This window comes from Brienomyrus brachyistius, chromosome 2 (genome assembly GCF_023856365.1).
Source record: "Brienomyrus brachyistius isolate T26 chromosome 2, BBRACH_0.4, whole genome shotgun sequence".
Taxonomy (NCBI): domain Eukaryota; kingdom Metazoa; phylum Chordata; class Actinopteri; order Osteoglossiformes; family Mormyridae; genus Brienomyrus; species Brienomyrus brachyistius.
Genome location: NC_064534.1, coordinates 1,908,127 through 1,935,616, shown reverse-complemented (window position 1 = coordinate 1,935,616; position 27,490 = coordinate 1,908,127). Strand labels below are relative to the sequence as shown.

The following is a 27,490-nucleotide window of genomic DNA, read 5'->3' as shown; positions in this document are numbered from 1 at the left end:
GTGAGGCTACAGCACTGCAGCGAATCCACAGCAGCTGGAACCTGTGGGTGGTATACACACTCAGCAGGTGGTCCTTAATTCGCAGGTAGGTGTTCCAGATCTTCCCAGCCTCCTGGACATTGAGGTTCATCTTCTCCAAGCTGTTCTCCAGCTGATGGATGTTCTGAATACTGAACAGGCTGGTCAGATCTCACACACTGCTCAGAGGTCAAACAAGCATAATGGCCACACGCATCGTGATGTTTGCTCAGGCATCTGTAGACTGAACCCATCCACTGTCATCCTTCGAATGAATGACAAAAATCCAGATTCAAACATTTTTTCATAAATTTATTTACCTCAGGTGTGAGTAGACATGGTGTTGGATTACCTGTATTACAAGTACAATTACTGACTTACCAAGAAATACATTTAATAGCAGACAGCTACAACTTGCAATATTACTTAACAGATCTCCTCAATGTATTGATTTTGAAAACAAGATATGTCAGTTTGTCTAATAATGCTTGTCATGCTTTTTTGTTTAGTACAGCTTTTGCATGTCATAAGAAGAGCTCAGATGAGTGGGTGTCAATGTTATAACGAGATATCAGTCAACTGGAAGCTGACATCAGGGCAACCATGGAAACTGCAAGATTGAAGAACATGAGGTGCCCTAAGCCCACGAGTGTGAAAAAAGTCACAGGTTTTATGGCTTAATCATTCATTTCACTGATAGTTTTGTTTAATAGATTGGACAACAGTTTTAAAATAAGCCCTTGAACGCAAACCATTCTGGATGCAGTAACATCTAACATCATCATTGGGCATAGATTTCCTTAGAATCGCGTCGAAAAAAATTAGTGACTGAGTTTACAGACGATATCAATTAATACAGAGAGCTGAGCTAATTTCTCAGAGGGTAAAGATCTTTGACGACGCTGGGGGGAAGATTGCGGTCCTGCTGTGCTGGGAAGCATGACCAGCTGAAGGGTTTAATACCGTAACGAGCTGCAGGAGGAGAACAGGAGCCCGTGTGGACATGCCGAGGGGCCTGGGGGAACCGTCCCAACCAGATGGAAACTTTGAGGTTAGTGATAACTGAACAGAGTGAGACAGGAGATCAGGATCAGGAGATCATGTGAGGCACCAGAGACACAGCCTTACATGACGCGTTTGTGTGGAGCCCAGGATTAATGCTCCCTGGCTGGGGAGGGGGGTGCTGTGGCTCAGGCCTCTGCTCCTGAAACCAGAAAGTCACGGGTTCAAACTCCATCCTTGGCAGAATAGTCACATCCTCGTTGGGCCCTTGAGCAAAGCCCTGGTTTCCCATGACATTCCTCAGGAGTGCTAGATAAATGTCTGAACCTGTACTTACGGCCCAAGCCTCCCTGCATGTTCCTCTTAAAAAGCATTAATTACATACACTGGGTGTACAAACTAAATATTTAATCTGGCTTCATGCAGACCTCTGGTTTTAAATTATTAAGCTGTGTCCCCTCACCCCAATATCAAATGCTCTCCTACACGATACTCCTACACATCCACAGAGGGCAAAAACACAAATCTGCACAGAAATATTTTTTAATTTATTGCCGATGCAGTAGGTTTGTGGCATTATAATTTGTCTGCAGTAATCCAAGAAATGCAAATACAATCCAATGGAATCCAAGGTTTAAATGCTAAACTGTACTGGATATTCCACACTCTGTGGCATTTCTTAGACACCTCTGATATTTCAGATGTAAAAGGTAGCATGCAGCAGAATGGAGCAGATGATCTACAGGCTGGAGAGTTGGAGAAAAGCTGCTTCCTCAAATGCCAGGGAGGAAGATGGTGTTTCACCTTTGGAAAGGCGAAAATAAACATGATTTGATATGACCTCCTGGTCAGTGCTGCGGTGAGGCCTTTGGATCTACCCCAGAGAGCGCAGGGCATGTGGCCAGGCTACGCCCCAGATGGGATGCTGCTCTGTCTCAGAGCATTAATAAATGTAAATGTGTAACTAATGTGAAGTAACACCATTAATCGGTAAGCGGCCAATCGGTATGAACAGAGGTACCATCGGCAACAGGTACTCTAAAAAGTTATACATAAGCATCAGGAACAAAGCCTCTTCACGCTATTCAAAGAATAAATCCAGCAGCGTGACCTCAGCCCAGACGAGATTCGTGCTTAGCACCGTTTTCACTGAGCTTTGGGCAGGTCCATTAGCCACCCACTCTGAACCCAGGTACCGTCTCAAGGCTGCCTGACTACCTTGTCTCTGAAATTCGGCCCCAGCTCTGAGTGTGGCCAGTGTACTATATTTAAAGCTGCCTGTGAATATTTCAAGCTGAAATCTGGAAAAAAATGGTCTTTTCTGATACATTTTGCTGCTGGGTTTGCAGTAATAGCAGTTAGTAAGTAGTGACTAATCAATGCAGTATATTACCAGGTGGATTAAATTGGCTCAGTCATTGTTTTGACGTCTATCATATTTAATCATCCATTACTAATCTCCTCCTATGTCTCTAATATCAGCCTCTTACTTCAGACTTAAGATCATTAAGCGTCCGTTTACTCTTATTGGCTGGTCGTGGTCCAAAGCTCACTTAACTTTTGGAATGGCACAGCAGATCATCGGTGAAGAGCTAACAGACCTGGAAGAGCTCTACCTGACCTGGGGGGCCCAGGGCATCAGCCGGGATCCCACACACCCCGGACACCAGCTGTCAGCCTCCCCACCACCTGGCAAACCCTGAAGTCATGGAGCTCAAGGCTGAAAAACAGCTTCTTCCCAGGAGCTGTGGCCTGACGCCAAACTGTTCCTACTGCTATTTTGGGCTCTTTCACGCTTGACCCTTTGTTTACACACTCAGTCTATAAACTCTACTAAAAATAGTAGATAAATAAACTAAGTTTATTTTTTATTATGAATCCTGGCCTTGGATTATTTATTGTTTACTCTTATTGTTTTTTTATTCTGTAATGGCATAATGGTTATTTGTACTTTATTTATTGTTTCTGTAACATTCCTTTGATGCGTCTTTGTTCTGCACTGGTGACACTGTCAGGAATGAGCGAAATTTTTCATTCTGATTGAAAATTCTGATTCTGATTCTAAAATGTATTTAAAAAAAATAAGCGACACTCCCTGGTCTCGTGTGGGGAGGGTGTGAGGGTCGATCGAGAGCTGAGATCCTCAGCGAGGGGCGGGGCCCTCATCCCTGCGTTTCATTTCCATTTCTTCATCCTGAAACAGCAGAGAAGAGACAGTTATGATCCTCAGCCCCCCGTCTGCGTAATAAAGCTTAAATCAACAGATTTCACTTGATCCTGTTTGTCCTTCCTGTAAGTAACGTCCACGCCAACAGTAGATAAATTAATGACCTCGGAAACACTGTGCTTCTATGTTTAACTTAAACCTGTGAGCCTCCCCTTTGTTTGCGGTATCGCAACACTCCCTGCCCCCCACCCCATAAACTACAAAGACCTGATTTTAAATTCACCACTCGTACACCGTCTACCCCCGTCAGCCAGCAATGGCTGCTTGACTCTTTTAATGTGTAAAAGGTGCTTTTTTATCTTGTACACCTTTCATCTAGACCAATTGTACATAAATGAATACGACTAAGTAAAAGAATTTTCTATAGAGCACTTAAGCTGATTTTTACCTCAGGTGTGACAAACATTATTATGTAACAACAGCCGGGTTTTTATATCCAGATTTACATATTTTCACAAAAGCTGGTAACGTTAAAAAAAAAAAAAAAAAGTTTGGTAATGTATTGTCAGAATTTTCTGGAATATTTTGACACTTAAATAAGTTGAATGAGCATTTAAATAACTGAAAATATGGTCATGGAGTAAATCTATAAAAGACTAAAGTGCGGAGAACGTACTTACAAGGACTTTTATTATGAAAAGTGTGTTGTACATAAAATAAAAGATAAGAGATTTCAGCTTGCTTAATATCATTAACGATCTGAGGCTTGAAGATCACCACAGTGTCCCTCAAATCTGTATTACAGAGAAGGGCTTTGAAGTTCATCCGGAGTACCAGGGGCCTTTTTAAGTAGGAACCCCTGAAACATGCACATATTATTAATGCCGTATGTAGCCGTGAGTAACAGCGGGGCTAAAGTGTGCTCTGCGTTGAGGCGACATTTTGAGAGTGATAGCACTTAGTGATTCAGACCAATTACCGGAGTTTCAGCGTCTGTATCTCTGCTGACCCACTGTGGGCTTTTCTCATGCATTTACAGGAGACCCATTAATTCTTTTTAACTTTTTTAACATTAGCAGAAGCTTTTATCCACAGCAAGGTATCTTTATAAAAAGCGGGGGTCAGGCAGCACCTGGAGGTTAAGGGCCTCGCTCAGACACCCAAAGGTAAAATCACTCTGCAAACCCTAGGATTTAATCTGATGACCTCCCGGTCACTGGCACAATGCCCTGACCTGTTAATCCACAGAGCACCCCCTTGTCACGTACAGTGTTGGCCGTCTCCTCCTCTGTGATTTCTCCCAGCTGAGCAGACGTGTCAAAGTCAGAGAGGGCACTCTCCATGGCCTCTTCATCATAGTCTGTCTGGCAGTCCGACTCCACTGAAGGAGAGGAAGAGGAAGGCCAAGGGGGGGGGAGTGGGATTATAAGTGTGGGGGAGAATGGAGCACATAGAAGAAAGAGGAGGACATTTATGTCACTGGGTAACCAACAGGCAATTATCTCATGCTGGGAGCTGCAGTGCTCACCAGTGTGTGTATATGTGTGTGTGTCGGTCTGTCGCCTTATTAACTCAAAGTTGTTCGTAGCATTTTCTTCCAATTTTCTCAATTTGAGTTTGGGTACAAAACATTAATGGCGAACATGAGAGCTGGTAACAATAATTTTAGGACAAGGAACTAGGCCACGTGGTATCACTGACATTCTGATCAGCATCATAGACTGACCCTCACGCTGATGCTGCACATTTGTTATCAGAACCATGGACAGGACTCAACATGATTGACTGCTTCCCTGTGATTGGTACCATGAACTAATCCTGGGTCATGGTTCCCGTGATCAGCACCATGGACAGATCCTGCTTCACTGATCTCCCGTGATATTCACTATGAGGAGATCCTACTTCACTGTTCTCCTGGGATCAGAACCGTGGACAGATCCTTACAGTTTCCTAAGGTCATCGGAACCAGCCCTGCTTAGTCTTAGAAAGATCCCTGTTAATTGTTCATTAGTGATAGTCACCATGGACAGATCCTGCTTCACTATTCACCTGTGACTGGTATCATGGACAGATCCTGCTTTACTGTACTACTGTGTCACCATGAGGAGCTCCTGCTTCACTGTTCTCCTGTAATCTGTATCATGGCCAGATCCTGCTTCACTGTTATCCTATGAGAGTCACCATGACCAAGTCCTACTTCACTGCATTTCTGTGATCACCACCATGGACAGATCCTTACAGTTTCCTAAGGTCGTTTTGACCACCCCTACTTGGTCTTTCGAAACCCTGCTGATGCCATCATCCTAACCCACAAACAGTCAGTCTCACCTTGCACATAAGCATGTCTGACTGGCTCGATACGGGACACGATCTCCGCCAGGTCTGTGAAGGATGCGTTGGGGCACGTGAGCAGCTGAGTGAGGAGGCAAAGAGAGAAAAACCAGATGAGGCAGAGTGTGATGAGCCAGCTGGAAATGTCAGCTTCTCATCTGCCACCTGCCGCCAGCCCACGAGCCCGGAAAGTTCTGGAAAACGACACATCAGCAAGCCTGCTTGTCAGACTGCAAAGCCAGTTCTGTCTCAACCAGACTGCGTGACCAGTCTGCACAAAAATGTGTGTTAGATACCGATCTGTCAATCTCACAGCTCAAAGATGTCTTTCAGTAAAAATTAAGTGAAATTTAAACACAAGGACGGTGTCCCTGCTCACATGGTTCCTCTTGGTTCTGTGGTACTCCTGGTGCCTGTCCTTAAGCATGCTGTCCACTATGCCACTGCGCCGCCACACGTCGAACACTGTCTTCCCGTGTTGGTAGCCCACCTCCTGAGAAGGGGCACAGGGAGGCAAGGGGGCAAGGGACTGCCTTGAGTTGGTGTCAGCAGAGTGATGTCGCCATTGGGCCCTTGAGTAAGGTCCTTTTGGCATATGGAAAACTGCCTATTTTCCCCACTATGTACCCTCTCCCCAACTATTCACAATCCCCCCCACTATTCACCATCGCCCCCGCTATTCACCATCTCCCCCACTATGCACCATCTCCCCCACTATGCACCATCTCCCCCACTATTCATCATCTCCCCTACTATTCATCATCTCCCCCACTATGCACCATCTCCCCCACTATGTACCATCTCCTTCACTATGCACCATCTCCCCCGCTATTCACCATCTCCCCCACTATGCACCATCTCCCCCACTATTCATCATCTCCCCCACTATGCACCATCTCCTTCACTATGCACCATCTCCCCCACTATTAACCATCTCCCCCACTATGTACCATCTCCCCCACTATGTACCATCTCCCCCGCTATTCACCATCTCCCCCACTATGCACCATCTCCCCCACTATTCACCATCTCCCCCACTATATACCCACTCCCCCACTATGCACCATCTCCCCCACTATGCACCATCTCCCCCACTATTCATCATCTCCCCTACTATTCATCATCTCCCCCACTATGTACCATCTCCCCCACTATGTACCATCTCCTTCACTATGCACCATCTCCCCCGCTATTCACCATCTCCCCCACTATGTACCATCTCCTTCACTATGCACCATCTCCCCCACTATGCACCATCTCCCCCACTATTCATCATCTCCCCTACTATTCATCATCTCCCCCACTATGCACCATCTCCCCCACTATGTACCATCTCCTTCACTATGCACCATCTCCCCCGCTATTCACCATCTCCCCCACTATGCACCATCTCCCCCACTATTCATCATCTCCCCCACTATGCACCATCTCCTTCACTATGCACCATCTCCCCCACTATTAACCATCTCCCCAACTTTGAACCATTACCCCCACCGTGTACCATCTCCCCCACTATTTACCATCTCCCCCATGTCCTCTCTTTTCCTGCCCCCTGCTGGATGCCCCCTCCCACCTCACAGAGCCTGTCCTCATTCTTCCATACAGTGTGTTCTGTCTCTTTATATGGCTGTAATACTGCACAGAAGACTCTGAGCTAGCAGACCCTGCATTATGGTAAAGGCTTCAGGGCTCTCCAGGGTGGGCAGGTCAATACTCTCCCACCGTGTTCTTCCTCCTGCCCTTCCTGCATGGATTTATTCTCATGCTCCTGAGTGAGGTACTTAACCTGAGTCTCTGTGACCCGTCCATAATGCAATAAGGAACAGGACGCTCTGTGCATGTCCAACCACGAGTTTGCTGCCGAGAGCACAACGCGGGGTAAGACCACCAAACGTCGCTTGTGGATTCCTGCAAGAGCGCTCAGGAAACAGATATCAGCCTCAGCGGAGGAAATCCAGGTCTTTCTGAGAAACATTACATCTGACTGGTGTTAAATATAATGATATATGGTTTCCCTTCATGCAGGGTTACAAAGTCCCTGGACCAGTTGGGGTTTAAGAGCCTTGCTCAGGGGTCTAATGGTGACATCACTCTGCCTGTTCTGGGATTTGAACCAACGCCCTTCGGATCACAGGCACAAGATGCTTACCTGCTGAAAGGCATTATTACCTGATGCTTGTCAGTTCAAGCCACAGGAGCTAATCTGTTCTAATATTCTTGAGGGGGATGTTGCACAGCTTAGTAAGTTTGACTCCTGCAGTTGGCAGAGTAATCATATCACTGTAGGCCTCCGGAGCCCAAACCATAACACTCTACTCAGTTCTCAGAGCCTAAGCTTTCCTCACTTGTTCCTTTGGACCAAAGCATCTGCTAAATAATTAAATGTAAATGTTACTACTCTAACAAAATACATAGTGAAGTTAAAATTGAGATCTGGAATGATAAAACTTGATGTTGGAGGGTGACAGTGTTGGGGGAAAGAAGACATTTATTTTTTAGAGCACCTTTCTTTACATTTTGCCAGTACAGACACATACCTTAATTGCACAAAGTATCTTGAATCAGTGTGAGCGAGACAAAAAAAGAGAGTAAGACTCACAGTAATCTCGTGGAACTTGCCAAACTCCAGCGTGCCGTAGCAGTCGATGGGCGGCCGAATGTACTCGCAGTACTCGCTACTCTTCATGGCCTCCAGATGCTGCACGCAGCACACGTAGGCCAGCCGCGTTTGGATCTCCGCCATGTCCAGCACCTTCGCAAGAGCCGTCAGATGAGCGCCACGGAACACAGCAGCCCTATCGGAAACCAGGCCCTGTGAGGCCTCCCACCTTCACTTTCTCTGCCAAGGGGTTGAGCCGTTTCCACAGCAACCACCACCCTGACAGGGAGTCGCCATAATTGGTCAGGTGGGTCTCGTCCTGGTTGCCCACGTCCACGGCGATCACCACCTTGGCTCCCATGGAGCGCGCCACATCCGCTAAAAGGGAGTGGGGGAGGTTTTGCTATATATTATCCAATAACACGGGGCCCAGAAAGGAACCAGAACACATTGTGAATACGAGTAACCCTGAACACATTCTAAGCATAGGTGAACCAGAATACGCTCAGACCACAGATTACTCCTAATATGACTGAACCTGAACACGCTCTGAATATTAGTAAATCTGGACACACAGTGAATACAGGGAAACCTTAACACAATCTAAATACAGGTGAACCTGAACACACACTAAACATAGGTAAATTCGAACAAATTGTGAACACAGATAACCTGAACCTAAACCTAAACACAGTCTGAATACAGCTAAACCGGAACATATCTTGAATACAGCTAAACCTGAACACAGCCAATGTGGGAAAGAGGAGCTCAGCCCACCGGGCAGGTTGTTGATGTACCCCCCGTCCATGAGCAGATGTCCATCTTTAGGGTCACAGAGGGGGGGCAGGTATCCCGAAAGCGACATGCTGGCACGGACGTACCTCCACAAAGACCCTGCAAGGGGGCAGGCCTGGGGGTTAGCTGTGCATGCTGGGAGGGGGGCAGCAGGCAGCAGCAGAGGCAGCTGGGAAATGGGGGCTCACCATCTGTGTGCACCCTCATGGAGGAGGCTGTGATGTCAGTGGTGATGTTGAAATATGGGATCCACAGGTCCTGGGGGAGGTAGGAAGGGGCTGATCAACGGCTGAGTGACTTATGGACAGGGGCTGTAGACACATACTTCCAGGGATCGAGGGTTTCATTCAGGCACCTAGTAAAAAGCTAAAACTAAATACCAGTGTTTAATGCTTTAGCCAGCCCACTGGGACCACCCATCGGTTAGGAGGCGGGGCTAAAGGCAGCTCATTAAGCAGCAAGTGGAGTCGTTTCCCCAATCACACTGCTGGCTGAAAGTGAAATGCCTTCGTACATGATAATGTGCCAATTAGGATTGCACCTGTTACTCACAAGGCTATCTGAAACAGGCAAAAACCCACAGCTTTGTCAGCTCTCACTGACAAAGCGCCTTGAACTCAGCACCAGCTTCTCATGCATCATTCACACACACCCAAAGAGATTCCTTTTTAGATTCACCCTTTTCTTTTTACAGCTGTTATACTACTTGCTATTTAAACATAAGGTGTAAATTTTCCTATCTTAAAGGTATGGAGAAAGCTGACCACATTCCCATGATGCCATGCAGGAGAGGAGAGCTTTCATCACACGATGACGACGAGCCTAAGATCGAGCCTCCTATCCGAACAGACCGCTTACTAACACTGTGAGTCTGAGAGCTAAAGCTTCTTCAAATATGGTGGGATATTGAGAGAAATTTAAAGCAGAGGGGGTTTCTCTGAACATACATTATATGTGCAGGGAAGGAACAGAGAGAGAGAGACAGAGAGAGAGAGAGACAGAGAGCGAGAGAGAGGCAGAGAGAGAGACAGAGAGAGAGAGAGAGACAGAGAGAGAGAGACAGAGAGAGAGACAGAGACAGAGAGAGAGACAGAGACAGAGAGAGAGACAGAGAGAGAGAGAGACAGAGTGAGAGACAGAGAGAGAGAGAGACAGAGAGAGATACAGAGAGAGAGACAGAGACAGAGAGAGAGAGAGAGAGAGAGACAGAGAGAGAGACACAGAGAGAGAGAGAGAGACAGAGAGAGAGAGAGAGAGAGAGGACAGAGAGAGAGAGAGAGACAGAGACAGAGAGAGAGACAGAGACAGAGAGAGAGACAGAGAGAGAGAGAGAGAGAGAGAGACAGAGAGAGAGAGAGTTGGTTTAGCCAGAGCAACAGGGAGAAAATGGCAGTTGATCTATATTTGAAATAACAAGGCAGAATCGACTCTGACCCCCCACAGTGGTGCTATTCCAAAGTCGGTATGGAGTCTGTAAGGTCACCGGTTCAAATCCCAAGGCCGACAGAGTAAGCTCTCTCTGTGTGTGTGTGTGTGTGTGTGTGTGTGTGTGTGTGTGTGTATGTTCGTGTGTGAGTGGGTATACCTATCCTTATGGGGACACAATGTCCCCATAACGTGATAAATATCCGTTTTCCCATAAGGGAAAACTCTATTTTATAAAAATCAGTGACAGCTATGAAAAAACTAAAAATGCAAAAACTGTATGGTGGGGGTTACGGTTGTCATAGTTAGAGTTAGCATTTTTCCCATAGAAGTGAATGAGCGGTCCCCATAAGGATAGGTATATCCGGCATCCGCGTGCGTGCATATGAGTGTGTGTGTGTGTATGTATGTGTGCGTGTGTGTGTGTCTCCTGGGAGGGCAGGATGAGCTATGCAGAAACTGGAAAATTCCAATGTGTTTGTACAAAATGGCAAATAATGTATCATTATAAGCTTCCGAACCGTGTATATTTAAACTTTGTGGGGGGGGGGGGGGGGGGGTAGTATATAGGTTACACACCCGCAATACTGGATACTGAGGGAGCCGACTGAAACCTGCCGAGGCTATACAGGATTACACAGCGCTGAGCAGAGAAGAAGGCAGCATCACACACCTCAATCTGCTTGTCCTTGAAGACGGAGCTGATGCTGGAGTTGAAGGCAGCCCCCGAGAACATGGATGTGACAGGATAGGTCAGATCCAGAACCTTCTTAAACACCGATGTCATCTCCTGAAGGGTCGGTGAGGGGGGGGGGCATTTTAATTACTGTTGCTGCTTTTCTTGCCTCCCCAATGCTTACAATCAAAGGTAATTACATGTTCTGCCAATCACAGCCCTACTCACCAAGGCCCACTCTTGGGCTCGCACCCTCATCCGGTTGCTGCTCCTGTCCTCTGCATACAGCGCCCCCATGAGGGAACCGACAGAAGTGCCGCCCACCATGTCCACAGGGATGCCGGCTTCCGTGAGGGCCCGCAGCACCCCCACCTGGGAGCAGCCCCTGTACAGATAGAGGGGCGTGTCAGAGTGGGGACGACTCACAGCTGACACAGGCATGACGCAATCACTCAGAGCAATACCAAGGAACAGAAGCAGGTGGCTGCCATTTATAGAATCAGGTAAAAGCACCAATCAGGGGGTGGCAAGAGCAGGTCAGGTGACATTCGACAGGCACAAATAAAGTGAAAGACAGGAGCTGCTGTCAGACTCGGGAGGTAATCAGAACAAGCTGCCCCAGGATTCAGCAGCAGACAGGGGAGAGACAGCGGCTGAGGAGGCAAATTAATGAGGAAGAGAGGAAGGATCTTTCCTCTGGGCACCTGCTAGGCGACCCTCCAATTATCTTACCTGCAAGGAAGCACAGGTAAGTGTCATCATCATCATCACCTGGGATAGAGCAGGAGCCTATTTTAGGTCAAACCGCTCTTCTTTGGGCCAATTAATTACCAGTAAAGGCTGGTATCACTATCTGTGGGGTTCTAGTCTTTTATAGATGATAATACATTTTAAAATCACACTCATTCCTCACTAATCCCTCCATCTGCTTATTACCCACAGGATCAAACTACCCAGTTCCTCATTAAAAAAGTCTGTACATCCTCATTAATTACAGATCTGCTGAAGCAGCCGCAGAGTAAGTCAGCGATATGGGAAAAGCTGCCCTGCCTGTCAAGGTGAATAAAGGTGAGAGATCACCAGGGTTTTAGTGCTGCCCTGTGTGTCATGGTGAATAAAGGTGAGAGATCACCAGGGTTTTAGTGCTGCCCTGTCTGTCATGGTGAATAAAGGTGAGAGATCACCAGGGTTTTAGTGCTGCCCTGTGTGTCATGGTGAATAAAGGTGAGAGATCACCAGGGTTTTAGTGCTACCCTGTGTGTCATGGTGAATAAAGGTGAGAGATCACCAGGGTTTTAGTGCTGCCCTGTGTGTCATGGTGAATAAAGGTGAGAGATCACCAGGGTTTTAGTGCTGCCTTGTCTGTCATGGTGAACAAAGGTGAGAGATCACCAGGGTTTTAGTGCTGCCCTGTCTGTCATGGTGAACAAAGGTGAGAGATCACCAGGGTTTTAGTGCTGCCCTGTCTGTCATGGTGAACAAAGGTGAGAGATCACCAGGGTTTTAGTGCTGCCCTGTCTGCCCAGCAGGTGGCAGACTTACCTGGCTCCACCGCCCCCAAACACCAGGGCGATGGCATTGCCAGTGAGGACTCGGGCAAGGCGAGAGAAGTCGGAGTGTCGCTGGGGTGGCTTCTGGGACAGCCGCTGATACATCTCTCTCTGGTGTTGGGGGGGCATAACAGGAGTGTAAACATCACAGAGCGCAACCGGGGTGTAAATGTGACAGAGCATAACACAACAGTAAATGTCATAGAGTGTAACAGGAGTGTAAGTGTCACAAGGTGTAACAATAGTGTAAATGTCACTAAGCGTAACAGGAGTTTGCAAATGTCAGAGATTATAAAAGGCCACAGAGATGAGCAAAAGTTGAACACAATTTGGGGGATGGGATTTTCTTTGGGGGTCTTAAGCCTAATTTTAGATGTCTTCATGTTTGGTGGATGACCTGGAATGTTCTCCCCTGCAGCAAGCGGCGTCAGCCGAGCGCAACATCCCGTGAGATCCCATGAAATCGATCCCAAGAAGCACAGCCTTCACAAATCCTACACTCTGTGGCCCGTCCGTTTGTGTGTTGTGGGGCGGCAGAGAGGAGCGTATTTAGAGGGAAAGGGTCTCCCGGCGTAACTTGCCGTAGGTGTGAGAGTGACTGGTGTGAGAGTGACTGGTGTGTGAGTGACTGGTGTATGAGTGTGCCATGTGATGGGCTGGCCCCCCGTCCTGGGTTGTTCCCTGCCTCGTGCCCGTTGCTTCCGGGATAGGCTCCGGACCCCCAGCTACCCAGTAGGATAAGCGGTTTGGACATTGGATGGATGGATGGATGGGTCTCCCAGCGCGGCAATGTATGTGGCACTCTTAGTATATTTGTGCATTTCCATTTTTTTGTACGACAGGCGCAGTAAGAGAGCAGCTGTGTAGCGGCTCAGTTAGCAGACGTGCTTGACTCACCAGCTTGGGCAGGCTTCTCCTGGAGAACAGCCTCCGAGGGCAGGACAGGTGTAGGTGTCTCGAGATCCAGCTGCGCATGTTCAGCCAGTCTGCTGTGCCCTGGGGGGGCGGCCCATCCTCACGGTGCAGCAGGACCAAGTGTTTCTGGGCCCTGACCGCACTTCCCTCCAGCATGCGCTCCAGCTGGGGGCACATCAGGGGGGTCTTTGGCCGGGATTCTCCGTTTAAAGGGAAAGCTTCTGAAAGCGAACCTGACCAGTAATGGTCACGATCCAAGGCTGAGTACCAATAAAGCACTAGCTTTCTCCGGGTTACAAACCAGCTGTTTGTAAGGGTTGATGCTGAATTTTACACAACATTCCATAATTTAATAAAAACTCAACGCACCCTTGTGTGAGTATATCTATATCAGTTTTTCAGGCTAATAAAAGCATTATGAATTCAGTTCAATTAAAATGAGAGGCAGCGAGGCCCACATGACTGGAGACAACACCCCAAACTGCTCAAAGCCATCGAAGTACTCCCTCCTCTTGTAGCTTAATGCCATCTCGCCCCATCCATCCTTTTCATTCTAATTACCCTAATTAGGGACTGGCTGACTGGAATTCTGATTGGCGGCGTCTCTGATCTCTGCTCACGGGTCTGTTGAGTGAGGAATGGAAATGCGGAGCGGTGAATGATAATTATTCCCCTGGAATAATTCCATCGGGTTTTGATCTCCCGTAACTCTGATCCCGGTTCAAACAGATGACAGTCTGCTGCTAAGAGAGCGTGACTGAACATCATTTTTTGCGTGTCTGTGGGGGGTGATTATTTTAGCAGATGCGTTGCTGCCCGTGTGATTTGTTTTCTGTGTCACGGTCTGAGTGCTGAATGTTAACATGGTTAGACCGCACTCACATCTGGAGTAATGCAGCGCCACTGAACATGAACAGCAATAACCCACGGGGTTCCAGTGGGCGTTCGGGACATGCCCCCCTCCCAGCTCCAGGAAAACTCCCCCGCTACCCCTTCCAGGTGGAGCCCCCCCAGACCAGATGGACCCCCATCCCCGCTCCCCCGCTTCAGGTGGACCATCCCCCCATGCCAGGTGGACCCTCCCCTTCCCCGCCCACACCAGGTGGATCCCCACCTCCCCAACCATGGGCTCCTGCTCCCCCAGCCCCACGATGACGATGCAGTCGGCCTGTCGGATGCAGCGCTGGGTCCAGGCGGTAAGGGAGCCATCAGACTGGTAGAGCACGATGCGGTGAATATCCTCCTGGTGACCCAGCCAGCTGGAGAGGCGGTACTCGTGTGCACTGCACGACAATGTGGGGGGGGGCTTAGGCAAACACACACAGTCCAGCTGCACTGTACTCATCCACGGCCCAGACCCTCAGCCAAACTCCAAGAGCTGGCTGGCAGTCTGACATCCGCCCTCCCACCTGCCAAAGCAGGTATGTAAACAGGGGAATTGTGGGAAATGCAAAGGCTACTGGGTATAGTTTGGGAGACTGACCTGTCGAGGGCAGTGGCCCCCAGGCGCTGCATTATGATGTCACTGGTGAGCAACAGGGTGGGACCTGGAGGGGTTTGAAATCAGAGTGTTAGTTAGCGTCACCCTCATCACTCTGTTGGTGCTAAGCGGTGACCTCACAGTCACCATGCGTGATTGACACACCATGGCGAGCATTTCCTGGAATTTGCAGGCACTACAGATATAACCCTATAAATGTTGAGTCTCTTTGATGCGGGAATGCAGGGGTTTCATTGGGGATGTTTCTGTGACTTAGTATTGTGAAGGAACACATAGTTAATGCACGGCGGAAATGGGTATCTTTCTAATTTAGTGATTAGTTGTCATTGTTGACACACCACGGGAACAAAATGTGTCCTCTGCATTTAACCCATATGTGACATAGCAGGGGGCAGCTAATTCAGCGCCCGGGGAGCAGTGCTGGGGGGCGGTACCTTGCTCAGGGTACCTCAGTGGTGCCTTGCTGGTCGGGGATTTGAACCTGCAATCTATCAATTATAAGTGCACTTCCCTAACCATTAAGCCACCACTGCCCCTTTAGGGTATTTTATTCCATTCATAACTTCCATAACTTGCTGAAGTTATCTGATAGTAATTATGGTGTTCCTCTACAGCAGGGGTCACCAACCTTTTGGAAACTGAGAGCTACTTCACGGGTACTGAGCCATACGAAGGGCTACCAGTTTGTGTTTCAAACTTATCTAAACTTCATGTATAATAAACATGTTTTAAATGCTTTTTTTTAAAATATTGTCATTGTATATAAATGTAAATGTCATTAAAGAAGAATAGCAACAGGATAAAATGGGGGGGGCGGCATGGTGGTGCAGTGGTTAGCACTGGGGGGCGGCATGGTGGTGCAGTGGTTAGCACTGGGGGCGGCATGGTGGTGCAGTGGTTAGCACTGTTGCCTCACACCTCTGGGACCCGGGTTCGAGTTTCCGCCTGGGTCACATGTGTGGAGTTTGTATGTTCTCCCCATGTCGTCGTGGGGTTTCCTCCGGGTACTCCGGTTTCCCCCCACAGTCCAAAAACATGCTGAGGCTAATTGGAGTTAAATTGCCCGTAGGTGTGCGTGTGAGAGTGAATGGTGTGTGAGTGTGCCCTGCGATGGGCTGGCCCCCCCATCCTGGGTTGTTCCCTGCCTCATGCTCATTGCTTCTGGGGTAGGCCCCTGCAACCCAATAGGATAAGCAGTTTGGAAAATGGATGGATGGATGGATGCTGCTCACTGGTGAGTTGTGCTGTTTTTAGAACAGGTCCATGGGCAATTCATGTGGTGCTTGGGGGCGTCCTGGTGCCCGCAGGCACCATGTTGGTGACCCCTGGTAAAGAGGCTAATTGTAGTAATTGTCTTCCTAATAAGGAGAATGCTGCGTTTTTGGGTGATTTTCCCTTGATTTATAGGTTTATTATAAATGAATTAGAAAATAAATATTTTGTTTTCCCTAGAAAGGTAGTACATGGATCATCCATCCATTTTCCAAACCGCTTATCCTACTGGGTCGCGGGGAGTGCGGAGCCTATCCAGGTAGCAATGGGCACAAGGCAGGGAACAACCCAGGATCGGGGTTGAACCCTTGAACCCGGGTCCCAGAGGTGTGAGGCAACAGTGCTAACCACTGCACCACCATGCCACCCCCAGTGCTAACCACTGCACCACCATGCCGCCCCCAGTGCTAACCACTGCACCACCATGCCGCCCCCAGTGCTAACCACTGCACCACCATGCCGCCCCCAGTGCTAACCACTGCACCACCATGCCGCCCCCAGTGCTAACCACTGCACCACCATGCCGCCCCCAGTGCTAACCACTGCACCACCATGCCACCCCCAGTGCTAACCACTGCACCACCATGCCGCCCCTAACATGGATCATTGCGAAAGCAAATATGTGCTTTGTTTTCCATCTAATGTCAAAAATATCAATGTATTATGAATTATCAGGGATGCGTTTTAGTCAAAAACGTTTCAAATATATGCCTCATTGCGCACAGGGTTACTCTGGAATGCTTTAGCACACAATGTTGCAACTTGGACGATCAAGTATGTCTGTGTCTTACACCTATTCAAAGCTATGATGCTGAGATTAATGGGTGTGAAAATCAACACATTTTCGTTTGTCAGGTTCTATAGATTAAAGCAGGTGAGCGACGGCACCGATGGCCTCCAGGGCGTGCTGCAGCTCCAGCGAGAAGGCAGCAAGCGGCACATCCTCTGACACAGGCAGGACGGACACAGTGCACAGGTTTGAGGCTGGGTTCACTGTGTCCCACTGGCTGAGGGGGGAGTGCAGGGCCAAGCCATGAGCTGGGGAAAAGAGCAACGTCAGGATGGCGTGGGAGAGACAGACACATGTACACACACAGAGACCCACACACAGAGATACACACACAGAGACACACACACAGACACACAGAGACCCACACACAGACACACAGAGACCCACACACAGACACACAGAGATACACAGACACACTGTGACAAGCTGTGACTATGACCCTAGGCTCTGTAGCACGACCCAGAGGGGCTGCTTTTGATTGCCAAATGCTCTCTTGTCAGAAGCCATATTGCTTGTAGGGGGTACTGTAACGATGGTGGCAGAGCCAGAGCCGGACATATAGAGCCTGTGAAACACATTCACTGACCTGCTAGAGGTCCACTGACTCGCTGTAGGTTTCCCAAGATCTTCTGGCCAAGCAGATGGATTAATCGCGTCACCACCTGTGACAGTAAGTGTGACCGGGTGAGAGCGCGGTCCGGTAGATGGGTTTGGAGATTGATGGTGGAATGCAATCACGGGGGGGTCGTACCTGCGGGTACCGTCTCTTGATGGAGCTGAGAGCCCCCTCTGGGAATTTGGCCAGCTCGGAGTCCCGCACCGCGTGTACCGTGGTGGCCCGATTCTGATGGGTCAGCGTCTCCACCTGTGTGAGACCAGAGGGAATGGAGTAGAGATTTGGGAGTCTCTCCTCAAACAGTGCGACTCAGTCTCCTAGATCAGTTCAGTTCAATCCAATTTTATATAAGTGCATTTTCACATCACACTGCCCAAAGCCCCCAGTGAACAAGTCAGTGGTGACTTTCACAAGAAAAAGCTCCCTAGAAGGAAGAAACCTTGGGAGGAAGCCCAAGGCCAGCAGAGAAGCCCTAACCCTAACCAGACCCAAAGGGGGAGCCCATCCTCCAGGGGGCAGCAGAGGAAGCCCTAACCCTAACCAGACCCAAAGGGGGAGCCCATCCTCCAGGGGGCAGCAGAGGAAGCCCTAACCCTAACCAGACTGAAAGGGGGAGCCCATCCTCCAGGGGGCAGCAGAGGAAGCCCTAACCCTAACCAGACCCAAAGGGGGAGCCCATCCTCCAGGGGGCGGCAGAGGAAGGTCTAACCCTAACCAGACCCAAAGGGGGAGCCCATCCTCCAGGGGGCGGCAGAGGAAGGTCTAACCCTAACCAGACCCAAAGGGGGAGCCCATCCTCCAGGGGGCAGCAGAGGAAGCGTTTCAAACTGGTAGCCCTTCGTATGGCTCCGAACCCGTGAAGTAGCTCTCACTTTCAAAAAGGTTGGTGACCCCTGATCTATGGACTGTTGCAGATACACAAAAGAAGGCCCATTGATCTGGCCTCAGATCTTTGTGCTTTCCAGCCTTAGCAGTTTTTGTTAAAAATAAAAATATAAACGTTTCAGAACAATCTCTCTAATCAGAGTTATACTCAGTGGGGCTACAGAGAATCACAGTAGCATGTGGAAACAGGAAAACGCGGAATAGTGGCAGTTCTCACGGGTGGCCTGGAAGTGAACGCATGGGCATGTGCTGGAAAGGGCATGAAGGGAAATTGCCCACGGGGCAATGAATTAGCAAACCATTGGTGCTAACCGCCCACCATCGTGGCAAAATATAATCGGGAGTGGTTTAGGGGGGGTGGGGGGTGCAGCCTGCCTGGGACGCCACCTGTCTGTGTGTACGGCCATGACCTGGGTGCCGGCCCTCACCACGCCGATGAGGTCTCCTCGCCCGTACTCCCCACTCAGTTCCTTCTTGCCGCTCTCCTTCATGATGACAGAGCGCAGACGGCCGCTCAGGACAATGAAGGTGCAGTTGGACTTGTCACCCTGCCTAAAGGGGGGAGGTGCGAAAATTAAAGATGTCAGGCGACTGCGGGGGGACCAGCAAGCAGTTCTGGTGCTTACCTGTAGAGGGCGCGTCCGGCCTCTACCGCCATCCAGTCCAACGCAAAGTCGATCTGCCGAACGAACGGGGAGACCCTCTTCACCACCGAGTGGGCCATGGTCAGGACCACGCGAGGCTCGGCTCTCATGATGCTGGATGCAGACACGCAGACACGCAGACGCGCAGATGCAGACGCACACACAGAGATGCACACACAGACACATAGCATGGTGAAACTGAAAACAGCCCTGCCAGAATACATGCTGAAGCAGATGATAAAACACAAAGATGCACTTTGAGACCTGCACTATGAACACACACACTCACACACACACACACACTCACACACACACTCACACACACTCACACACACGCACACACACACACAGCATCTCCATCCTGAACAAAGTTTCAGTTCCAGCAGCTGACGCACTCGTAGAAGTTGGCCTTGGTGATGGACAGGAAGCTGCAGTCGCGCTGCGCCCTCACGCTGAAGATGAGCGGCTCCCCTGTCAGCACTGCCAGCTGGCCCACCATCTCGCCAGGGTGTGCCACGAACAGGCATGTGTCCTCGTCGCGGTCGATGACGCGCTGGTAGACGTGCAACAGGCCCGAGATGACGAACTGCACGCTCATGTCCTGGACACACACACACGCACACACAGGTTTGTAGTTATGTCTTGGTGGGGACTCTCCAGTCATTTATATGGGGAAACCTAACAAAAAACGAGACTTTTGGCATTTTTGCATTCACAGATCTTTGTGGGGACCTGAAATATGGCCCCCACAATGTCAAAATAACATGTTTTTATTACATTGTGGGGGGCTTGTGGTTCCCATACAGTGAGGAAAATAAGTATTGACCGTGTCAACATTTTTCTCAGTAAATATATTTGTAATGGGACTATTGACATGAAATTTACACCAGATGTCAATAACAATCCAAGTAATCCACACATGCAAAGAAAGAAAAAAATAAAGAAATTACTTATTTTCTGTATAAAGGGTCAGACTATTGGTGGTTATGTGCCTCGCTCAGGGGCCCAGTGGTGATATCACCAAGCAGGCTTCAAAGTGTCAAACCAGCAACCTTCTGACCACAGACACAGGCACCTGCTGGGCCCGTGAGAGGCCTGACAGCCCCAGAAAACACAGCTGGATGTCAGATAGGAGCATGAGAGTGGGGTCTGAGTGTAAAAATAACTGACCTGGTCACCCTGCTTCGCCAGCACAGAGCCGGGTTTGACATGACGCAGGTCCACACGACCCTCCAGAACGCTGGCATCCTGATTGAGGCAGCGACACAAACAGGTGGACTGGTGTAACATCAGAGGAGCACACAGGGGGCTTGACGCTGATGTATATGTATATATACAGAGACAAGCTCTCACTTTAAGCTGTAAGAAGTTAAGGAGGTCCTTCTTTGCTGCCTGGAAGATGGCGTTAATTCTGCTGTGATGGAAGATGTGCTCACGCTGCCCCCTGGTGTCAGCGTAGTGGAACAGGGAAGCAGGGGTGTGCTGAACGTTTATGCTCTTTTTCAAGATGGACTTAGAAGACAGAGGAAGAGGACAGGAAGAAAGAGAGAGTAAGAGCGAGACGGAGAAACAGAGAGACAGAAAAACAGAGAGACAGAGAGACAATAAGACAGATAGACAGTGAGACAGAGAGAGAGAGAGAGAGAGAGAGAGAGAGGAGAGAGAGAGGGGGAGAGAGAGAGAGAGAGAGAGGGAGAGAGAGAGAGGGGGAGAGAGAGTGAGAGAGGGAGAGAGAGAGAAGGGGAGAGAGAGAGAGAGGGAGAGAGAGGGAGGGGGAGACAGAGAGAGAGAGAGGGAGAGAGGGAGAGAGAGAGGGAGAGAGAGAGAGAGGGAGAGAGAGAGGGAGAGAGAGAGAGAGAGTGGTTACCAGGAGGTTTCTGTGTAGATGATGAAAAGCCTCATAAGGGAGGCGAAGGATTTTAGAGTTACCCTGTGTGTGGGGCTGGGGGATGCATCCTCTAGGAGGGCATCGGCTCGCTCATACACCATGCTGACATCAGCGCCAGGAGCTGCTGCAGGTCACACAATGACAGGCAGGACTGAACGTGCTTATGTCACTGGGGCTGCAGGGTGAGGCTGCACAGCTACACGCACAGGGGCGTGCGTGTGTACGGACGGGTGAGCAGACTGAACGGGCTGGCAGAGACGCAGAGCATGGAGGCGCTCTAGCAGGTCTCTTCTTACAGATAAAACAGCACAGCTCTCCCACCCACCTGGCTGTCTCCGGAAGGCCCTGGCGGGGCTGCCCTCCCCCATAACGGTGGCCACCGACACCAGTGGGATGGCCTGGCTCTCCTGAAGGACGCAGAGAGCCATGAGCCTCCCTCCACACAGGCACCATAACACACGGTCCCTCCCACACCCTGTTCACAAGCTAAACCCACTAATTCACCAAAAAGTACGGGGAATTCAATCTGTTGCGGGTGATGGAATGCGGTGTCCGATTAAACATGCAGCCGAGACACAAGTAGAAAACACAATTAATAGAATTCAAAACTAAATAAAAATTACAAACAAACAAACTATTGTACTTTAACAATACCAACAACTGCTAATGTGGCCACATAAATCGACAACAAAATGGGAAGGTCATGAGTGTAATAGCAGAGGAGGCCCGATGAGGGGGGTCAGTATGGCCATCCAGCCTCAGAACAAGCCCCCCGTCACGTAGAATTATGATCGTAAGCCTGAATCCTTCTTCTGTGATCGGGACCCAAATGCTGAGCTGTGCAGTCTCACCGGGTTGAAGAGCTCGTTGGTCAGGCCCAGGTAGTTGTGCAGAGCCAAGAAGGTGACCCTCTGGAGACGTACCATGATGATCTGAACCCAGCAGAGCGACAACAACAGCAAGAAACGGTCAAAACCAAGAGTGGGACGGTGCCCCCTGCTAGTGCAGCTCACCCCCCTCCCCCCCCCCACCCCCAACGGAACCTGGACCCATGAGGCCTTTCCTCCTTACAGAAGGCTGGGGTATGACAGGCCAGTAAGGCGCTCTGTGAGGCAGAGGGGCCGCCCTCACGTTCAGTAAGTAACAGAGACAGGATGCAGCGCAAAAGTAGCACTATTACGACAGCAGTGTCAAATCTTCTGCTTTTCATAGAAAATAAAATAATTTCATGGCTCCATTTAGTCTGGGTGCGACATCCACGTGGAGGTAAAGTAAAGGTATGAATGGAGTCCCTAGCTGGCTAATTACGATCTAACGCCCCCCGGCACACACAGAGTGAGACGCGGCACGGCGAGCGCACCTGAATAACACGGATAAGGGCGTCTGGGTACTTCTCAAAGACCGCCTGGAAGGCGGTGACTGGCAGGCGCAGCACCGTGCAGTGCGATGCAGCCCGGGCCGACACCGTCTTATACGGGGCGACGTAGCCCTGGGGTGGGAAGAAGACACGGCAGCCATGATAGCCAAGAAGAAGCAGGGAAGAGGAGCGAAGCTCCCACTTGCTAGACAGCAGACATCGTTTATCAGTGATTATTCTACGCTACATGCTACCTAATGCTAACGGTGTAGTACAGTGAGGAGGGTTCATCGGTTTTTTCTGTCTTTCTGTCTGTTGATCTATTCTGTCTTACTGTACCACAACACACCCATGTAAAGCGCCTTCAGCTGGCTGTTATGAAAGGCGCTATATAAAAATACACTGAACAGAAAATACGAGAGAAACCATCACAGCATGGAAATGTGGCTACAATGACACGCGATGTGCCGGATATGTGGCACAGAGCATGGTGGAGGAGACATGAGGCCGCAGACTCACGGTGATGACGTCCAGGACGCTGAGCAGGCTATGGACGCTGTCTCCAGGGAGCACCTCCTTCACCACCGCGTCTGTGCCGTCCTGCCAGGAGCAGGAGAAAATGTCTCCCTCGATCCAGCGTTAAGTCAGCATCAGGTGCCACAGAACCACGCCACACTCACGTTCTCACGGATGCAGAGTTCCAGGTGGCCATCTTGAACCACGTAGATGCTGTCGTCCGTCTCGCCGGGTTGGAAGAGGTTCTCGCTCTCCTGCAGCTCCACAAACACCATGTGGCGGCACAGCTCCAGGAAGACCGGCTTCTCGAAGTGGCCCAGCACCCTGGCCACCGTTGGAGAGACCCTCGGCATTCAGCCACATCGGCAGGAGCAGGATGCCATATAGCGTCTTCCAGTAGATGGCGCTCACCTCACGTTCTTCAGCATGTAGAGCACCTCCAAGGGCAGGTGGGAGTTCTGGACATCAAACTCTGTCAGGTCGGCCTCTAGCAGCGAGGAGGGGGGCTCCTTGGGCTCCAGGCTGGGGGGCTCTCTCCGTATCTGCAAGATCCTATGGCAGAAGGGCCTCACATTCAATGGCAAGACTAATGGCCGTAGCCAAGACACCGGCGTGTGGATGGGCCAGTGTTCAGCTCTTGTTGTGTGCGTGTCCGTGCAGTGTGAGACTCACTGGCGAGCTATAGACATGACTTTTGCTCTCTTTCGGAGTCGTTGCCGTGATACTGAGCTCGAGTTGGGAGGGACAGAAGATAAGGTCTGTACCTGCGGAGGTGAGAATGAGAGAGAGGGTGCAGCAGCATGAGCAATGCATACTGCAGATGGGTGCCCGCAGCTCTCTGCAGCCCTCTAGGGGAGCCAGTCTGCAAGTACAATCAAACAAAAATGTACATTTTTCCAGTCACCTTTCTCATTATCTTTCTGCCATAGAAGAGCATCTTGTCTCTTTTCCGGAAGCGATAATGGGGAGCATCTGGCTGCCGATCTTCTAAACACAGATCACACATAAACATAGAGGTGTACAAGGATAAAACTGCACTTTCATACAGAATATGTTATTTTCTAATTAGTGAAAACCTTGGGTTCCTTTAAATCAGTGCTATATAAGATTTTAATAACTTTAAGTTATTAGCCAAGTTCTTCCTAAACGAGCTTGATGGGCCGAATGGCCTCCTCTAATTTGTAAATTTACGTTCTTATGTTCCTATCCGCCGTCTGAAGTGGCTGCTCCGCCTGCTAGCGAATGATGACTCGATTCCCCGTTTTAATCTCTGTTTAATCCCATTAGTACAGATACAGTAATCTTGTTTTAACAAGATATCTGTGTGACTACTCTGTTTAACTGGTCTTCATCCAAACAATCACTATATACAACTGAAGAGGAAGAAGAGGAGAGATCTCACTGGCCAGCTTGTGTCTCCTGTAGATGATGAGCAGAACAAAGCCGATGACGGACAGGCCAACCGCCATGCCGATCAAAACACCCGTCAGCTGCCGAAACGAAACAAAGGCACAGGTTTACCGCTGCCGTAACAGGCACGCCTCTCTGGGTCATGGCAAACTGAAAACATGTGGGCAGACAAAGGGAAGGTGAACTTAGTTGATGCCAGGGGGAAATGCTTGAGAGCTCATTGCATCAGCAAAGGTGACCAGGACACCATGAAGGCGAGTGTCCAGCTGTAGCAGGACCAGCAACGACAGACTCAGACGGACAGTCGCTCAGGGCACTGCGCTCTTCCTCACCACAGAGGTGTGCAGTCCCTCCTCCACAAACCGCCGAAGCCGTGCCTGGATCTCACTGCCGCTGGGCAGCACGGCCTGCAAAGCAAAACCAGGCACCTGAGGAGTCCAGCTTTCACGCAGTTAACCAGCAGAGGCCTGCTGGAATACGTGCCTGCCTGGGGGCTGTAGAGGCGGGGTAAGGAATTCTCACTGGGTAAATGCTGCAGGTCTCGTCCTCCTGGTCCTCCATCATTCCGCCGTAGCCAGTCTGTGACAGGTAAAGGATGGATTAGCCAGAACTTAGCAATTACAAGCTGTGCTACCCATTTAATAGCACTATGGATAAGGATAAATGTGACCATACATGTGACACTATGGATAAGTGTAACCAAGCGTGTAACACTATGGATAACTGCAACCAAGCGTGTAACACTATGGATAAGTGCAACCAAGCGTGTAACACTATGGATAAGTGCAAGCAAGCGTGTAACACTATGGATAAGTGCAAGCAAGCGTGTAACACTATGGATAAGTGCAACCAAGCGTGTAACACTACGGATAAGTACAACCAAGCGTGTAACACTATGGATAAGTACAACCAAGCGTGTAACACTATGGATAAGTGCAACCAAGCGTGTAACACTACGGATAAGTGTAACCAAGCGTGTAACACTATGGATAAGTGTAACCAAGCGTGTAACACTATGGATAAGTGCAACCAAGCGTGTAACACTACGGATAAGTACAACCAAGCGTGTAACACTATGGATAAGTACAACCAAGCGTGTAACACTATGGATAAGTGCAACCAAGCGTGTAACACTACGGATAAGTACAACCAAGCGTGTAACACTATGGATAAGTGCAACCAAGCGTGTAACACTATGGATAAGTGCAAGCAAGTGTGCAACACTACGGATAAGTACAACCAAGCGTGTAACACTATGGATAAGTGTAACCAAGCGTGTAACACTATGGATAAGTACAACCAAGCATGTAACATTATGGATAAATGAAACCAAGTGTGTAACACTACGGATAAGTACAACCAAGCGTGTAACACTATGGATAAGTACAACCAAGCGTGTAACACTATGGATAAGTGCAACCAAGCGTGTAACACTACGGATAAGTACAACCAAGCGTGTAACACTATGGATAAGTGCAACCAAGCGTGTAACACTATGGATAAGTGCAAGCAAGCATGTAACACTATGGATAAGTGTAACCAAGCGTGTAACACTATGGATAAGTACAACCAAGCATGTAACATTATGGATAAATGAAACCAAGTGTGTAACACTACGGATAAGTGCAACCAAGTGTGTAACACTACGGATAATTGTAACCAAGTGTGTAACACTACGGATAATTGTAACCAAGTGTGTAACACTACGGATAAGTGTAACCAAGCGTGTAACACTACGAATAAGTGCAACCAAGCATGTAACACTACGGATAAGTGCAACCAAGCATGTAACACTACGGATAAATGTAACCAAGTGTGTAACACTACGGATAAATGTAACCAAGTGTGTAACACTACGGATAATTGTAATCAAGTGTGTAACACTACGGATAAGTGCAACCAAGCGTGTAACACTACGGATAAGTGCAACCAAGCATGTAACACTACGGATAAGTGCAAGTGCACTTTTCACAGCCTGAATGTCAATGCATGCAAGCCCCATGGAAGGAAGCCACATAGCACAAGATACATACATTATTTAGCTATTAATAACACCAGCAAATTAATAAGGATAAGTGCAGCAGCAACAGCCACGCAGACCTGTACTCATAGCCAGGTACTAATTACAAACCAACTTCCTAACTGAAGAAAAACAGAAGGAAATACGGAATGTTAAATAAGACAAATGGACACGCACAAATTCTCTGGTCAGTAACGTACACACACGACAGAGAACAGGTTACTGCAGCGTTACTGCAGTTAAAGTCACACTGTCGCTACGCCTGACTTGTAAACACGGAATTATCGACACCGACACTCTCTGCCTCGTCCTGCAGACATGCTGAGCTCACTCAGGGGTGAAGTCCAGATCGACACTGTGCCTTAGTGTGTCCGGCTCCCTGCGTCTTTATCAGGGAATGATTAAAACCACCAAACAACTACTGTCACTGGGATAAACACGAGTAAACACATGACACACTGGGAGAAGCTGGTCCACCAAAGGACAAGGAATGAGTGACGTGGAGAGTGATGTGCACCACTGGCTGACCTACAGCACCAGTGGGGAGAAGGAGACCCCAAGCTGGGAGGTCACCTCTGGCGGGGCTGTAAGCAGACACCTGCTGGAGCCCACAGTTTTTGGAGAAGTGGCCCTCCATCTGACCTCTTGTACAAAACACTGCCAGAATATTCACGTTTATTCACCCCCCCCCCCCCCCCCCCCAGAAAACATGCATGTACCCTAAAGCTGAAATCCAATATGGGCAAGTTTCGCAATCTGATGAAGCTACTTACTGCCCCCATGCGCACACCACACACACACACACACACAAATTTTTATTAAGTTAAAAAAGCTAGCAGTTAAATGACTAAGCGCAGAAATAATAGAGCACAAACTTTAGAAGTAACAAAAAACCTGACAAGGAGTCACGAGCGCAAACAGCGCGTATACTAATAAGTAATTTGTACTGAATTAACTGTTCTATACACGCTTTGGTAAAATCTTAATCGAAGATTTAATACTGAATCTTAACACTGAACTTACAATTGCAAAGAAAACATACTCGGCTGACCCAGACAGGCCATTAAGTCCACAGATATAAAAACAAGATGACATTTAAGTTACTTACTGACA

General features: G+C 49.0%; 1 protein-coding gene across 4 annotated transcripts; it reads right to left on the bottom strand.

Moving 5' to 3' along the window:
• Nucleotides 1–313: 313 nt before the first annotated feature.
• On the bottom strand, nucleotides 314–27,487 carry LOC125720609 (patatin-like phospholipase domain-containing protein 7). Of its 4 annotated transcripts, none has more exons than XM_048996224.1 (35): nucleotides 27,401–27,487; nucleotides 24,880–24,936; nucleotides 24,690–24,764; nucleotides 24,350–24,437; nucleotides 23,852–23,934; nucleotides 23,620–23,711; nucleotides 23,359–23,499; nucleotides 23,112–23,271; nucleotides 22,951–23,031; nucleotides 22,435–22,563; nucleotides 21,926–22,006; nucleotides 21,400–21,481; nucleotides 21,116–21,198; nucleotides 20,540–20,698; nucleotides 20,357–20,434; nucleotides 19,582–19,787; nucleotides 19,169–19,300; nucleotides 18,971–19,094; nucleotides 17,793–17,906; nucleotides 17,628–17,703; nucleotides 17,140–17,289; nucleotides 14,962–15,025; nucleotides 14,593–14,761; nucleotides 13,461–13,643; nucleotides 12,556–12,674; nucleotides 11,242–11,398; nucleotides 11,011–11,127; nucleotides 9,101–9,170; nucleotides 8,895–9,011; nucleotides 8,347–8,495; nucleotides 8,118–8,270; nucleotides 5,898–6,011; nucleotides 5,516–5,600; nucleotides 4,456–4,568; nucleotides 314–3,214 (listed from the first exon to the last, which is right to left on the bottom strand). In XM_048996224.1, exons 1-35 carry the CDS (start codon nucleotides 27,470–27,472, stop codon nucleotides 3,164–3,166), a joined length of 3,924 nt encoding a protein of 1,307 aa, XP_048852181.1. In that variant the 5' UTR covers nucleotides 27,473–27,487; the 3' UTR covers nucleotides 314–3,163. The 4 variants fall into 4 exon arrangements, with proteins under 4 accessions (XP_048852181.1, XP_048852214.1, XP_048852193.1 ...); XM_048996257.1 differs by having other exon boundaries at nucleotides 23,852–23,931; XM_048996236.1 differs by lacking the exon at nucleotides 8,895–9,011.
• Nucleotides 27,488–27,490: the final 3 nt, after the last annotated feature.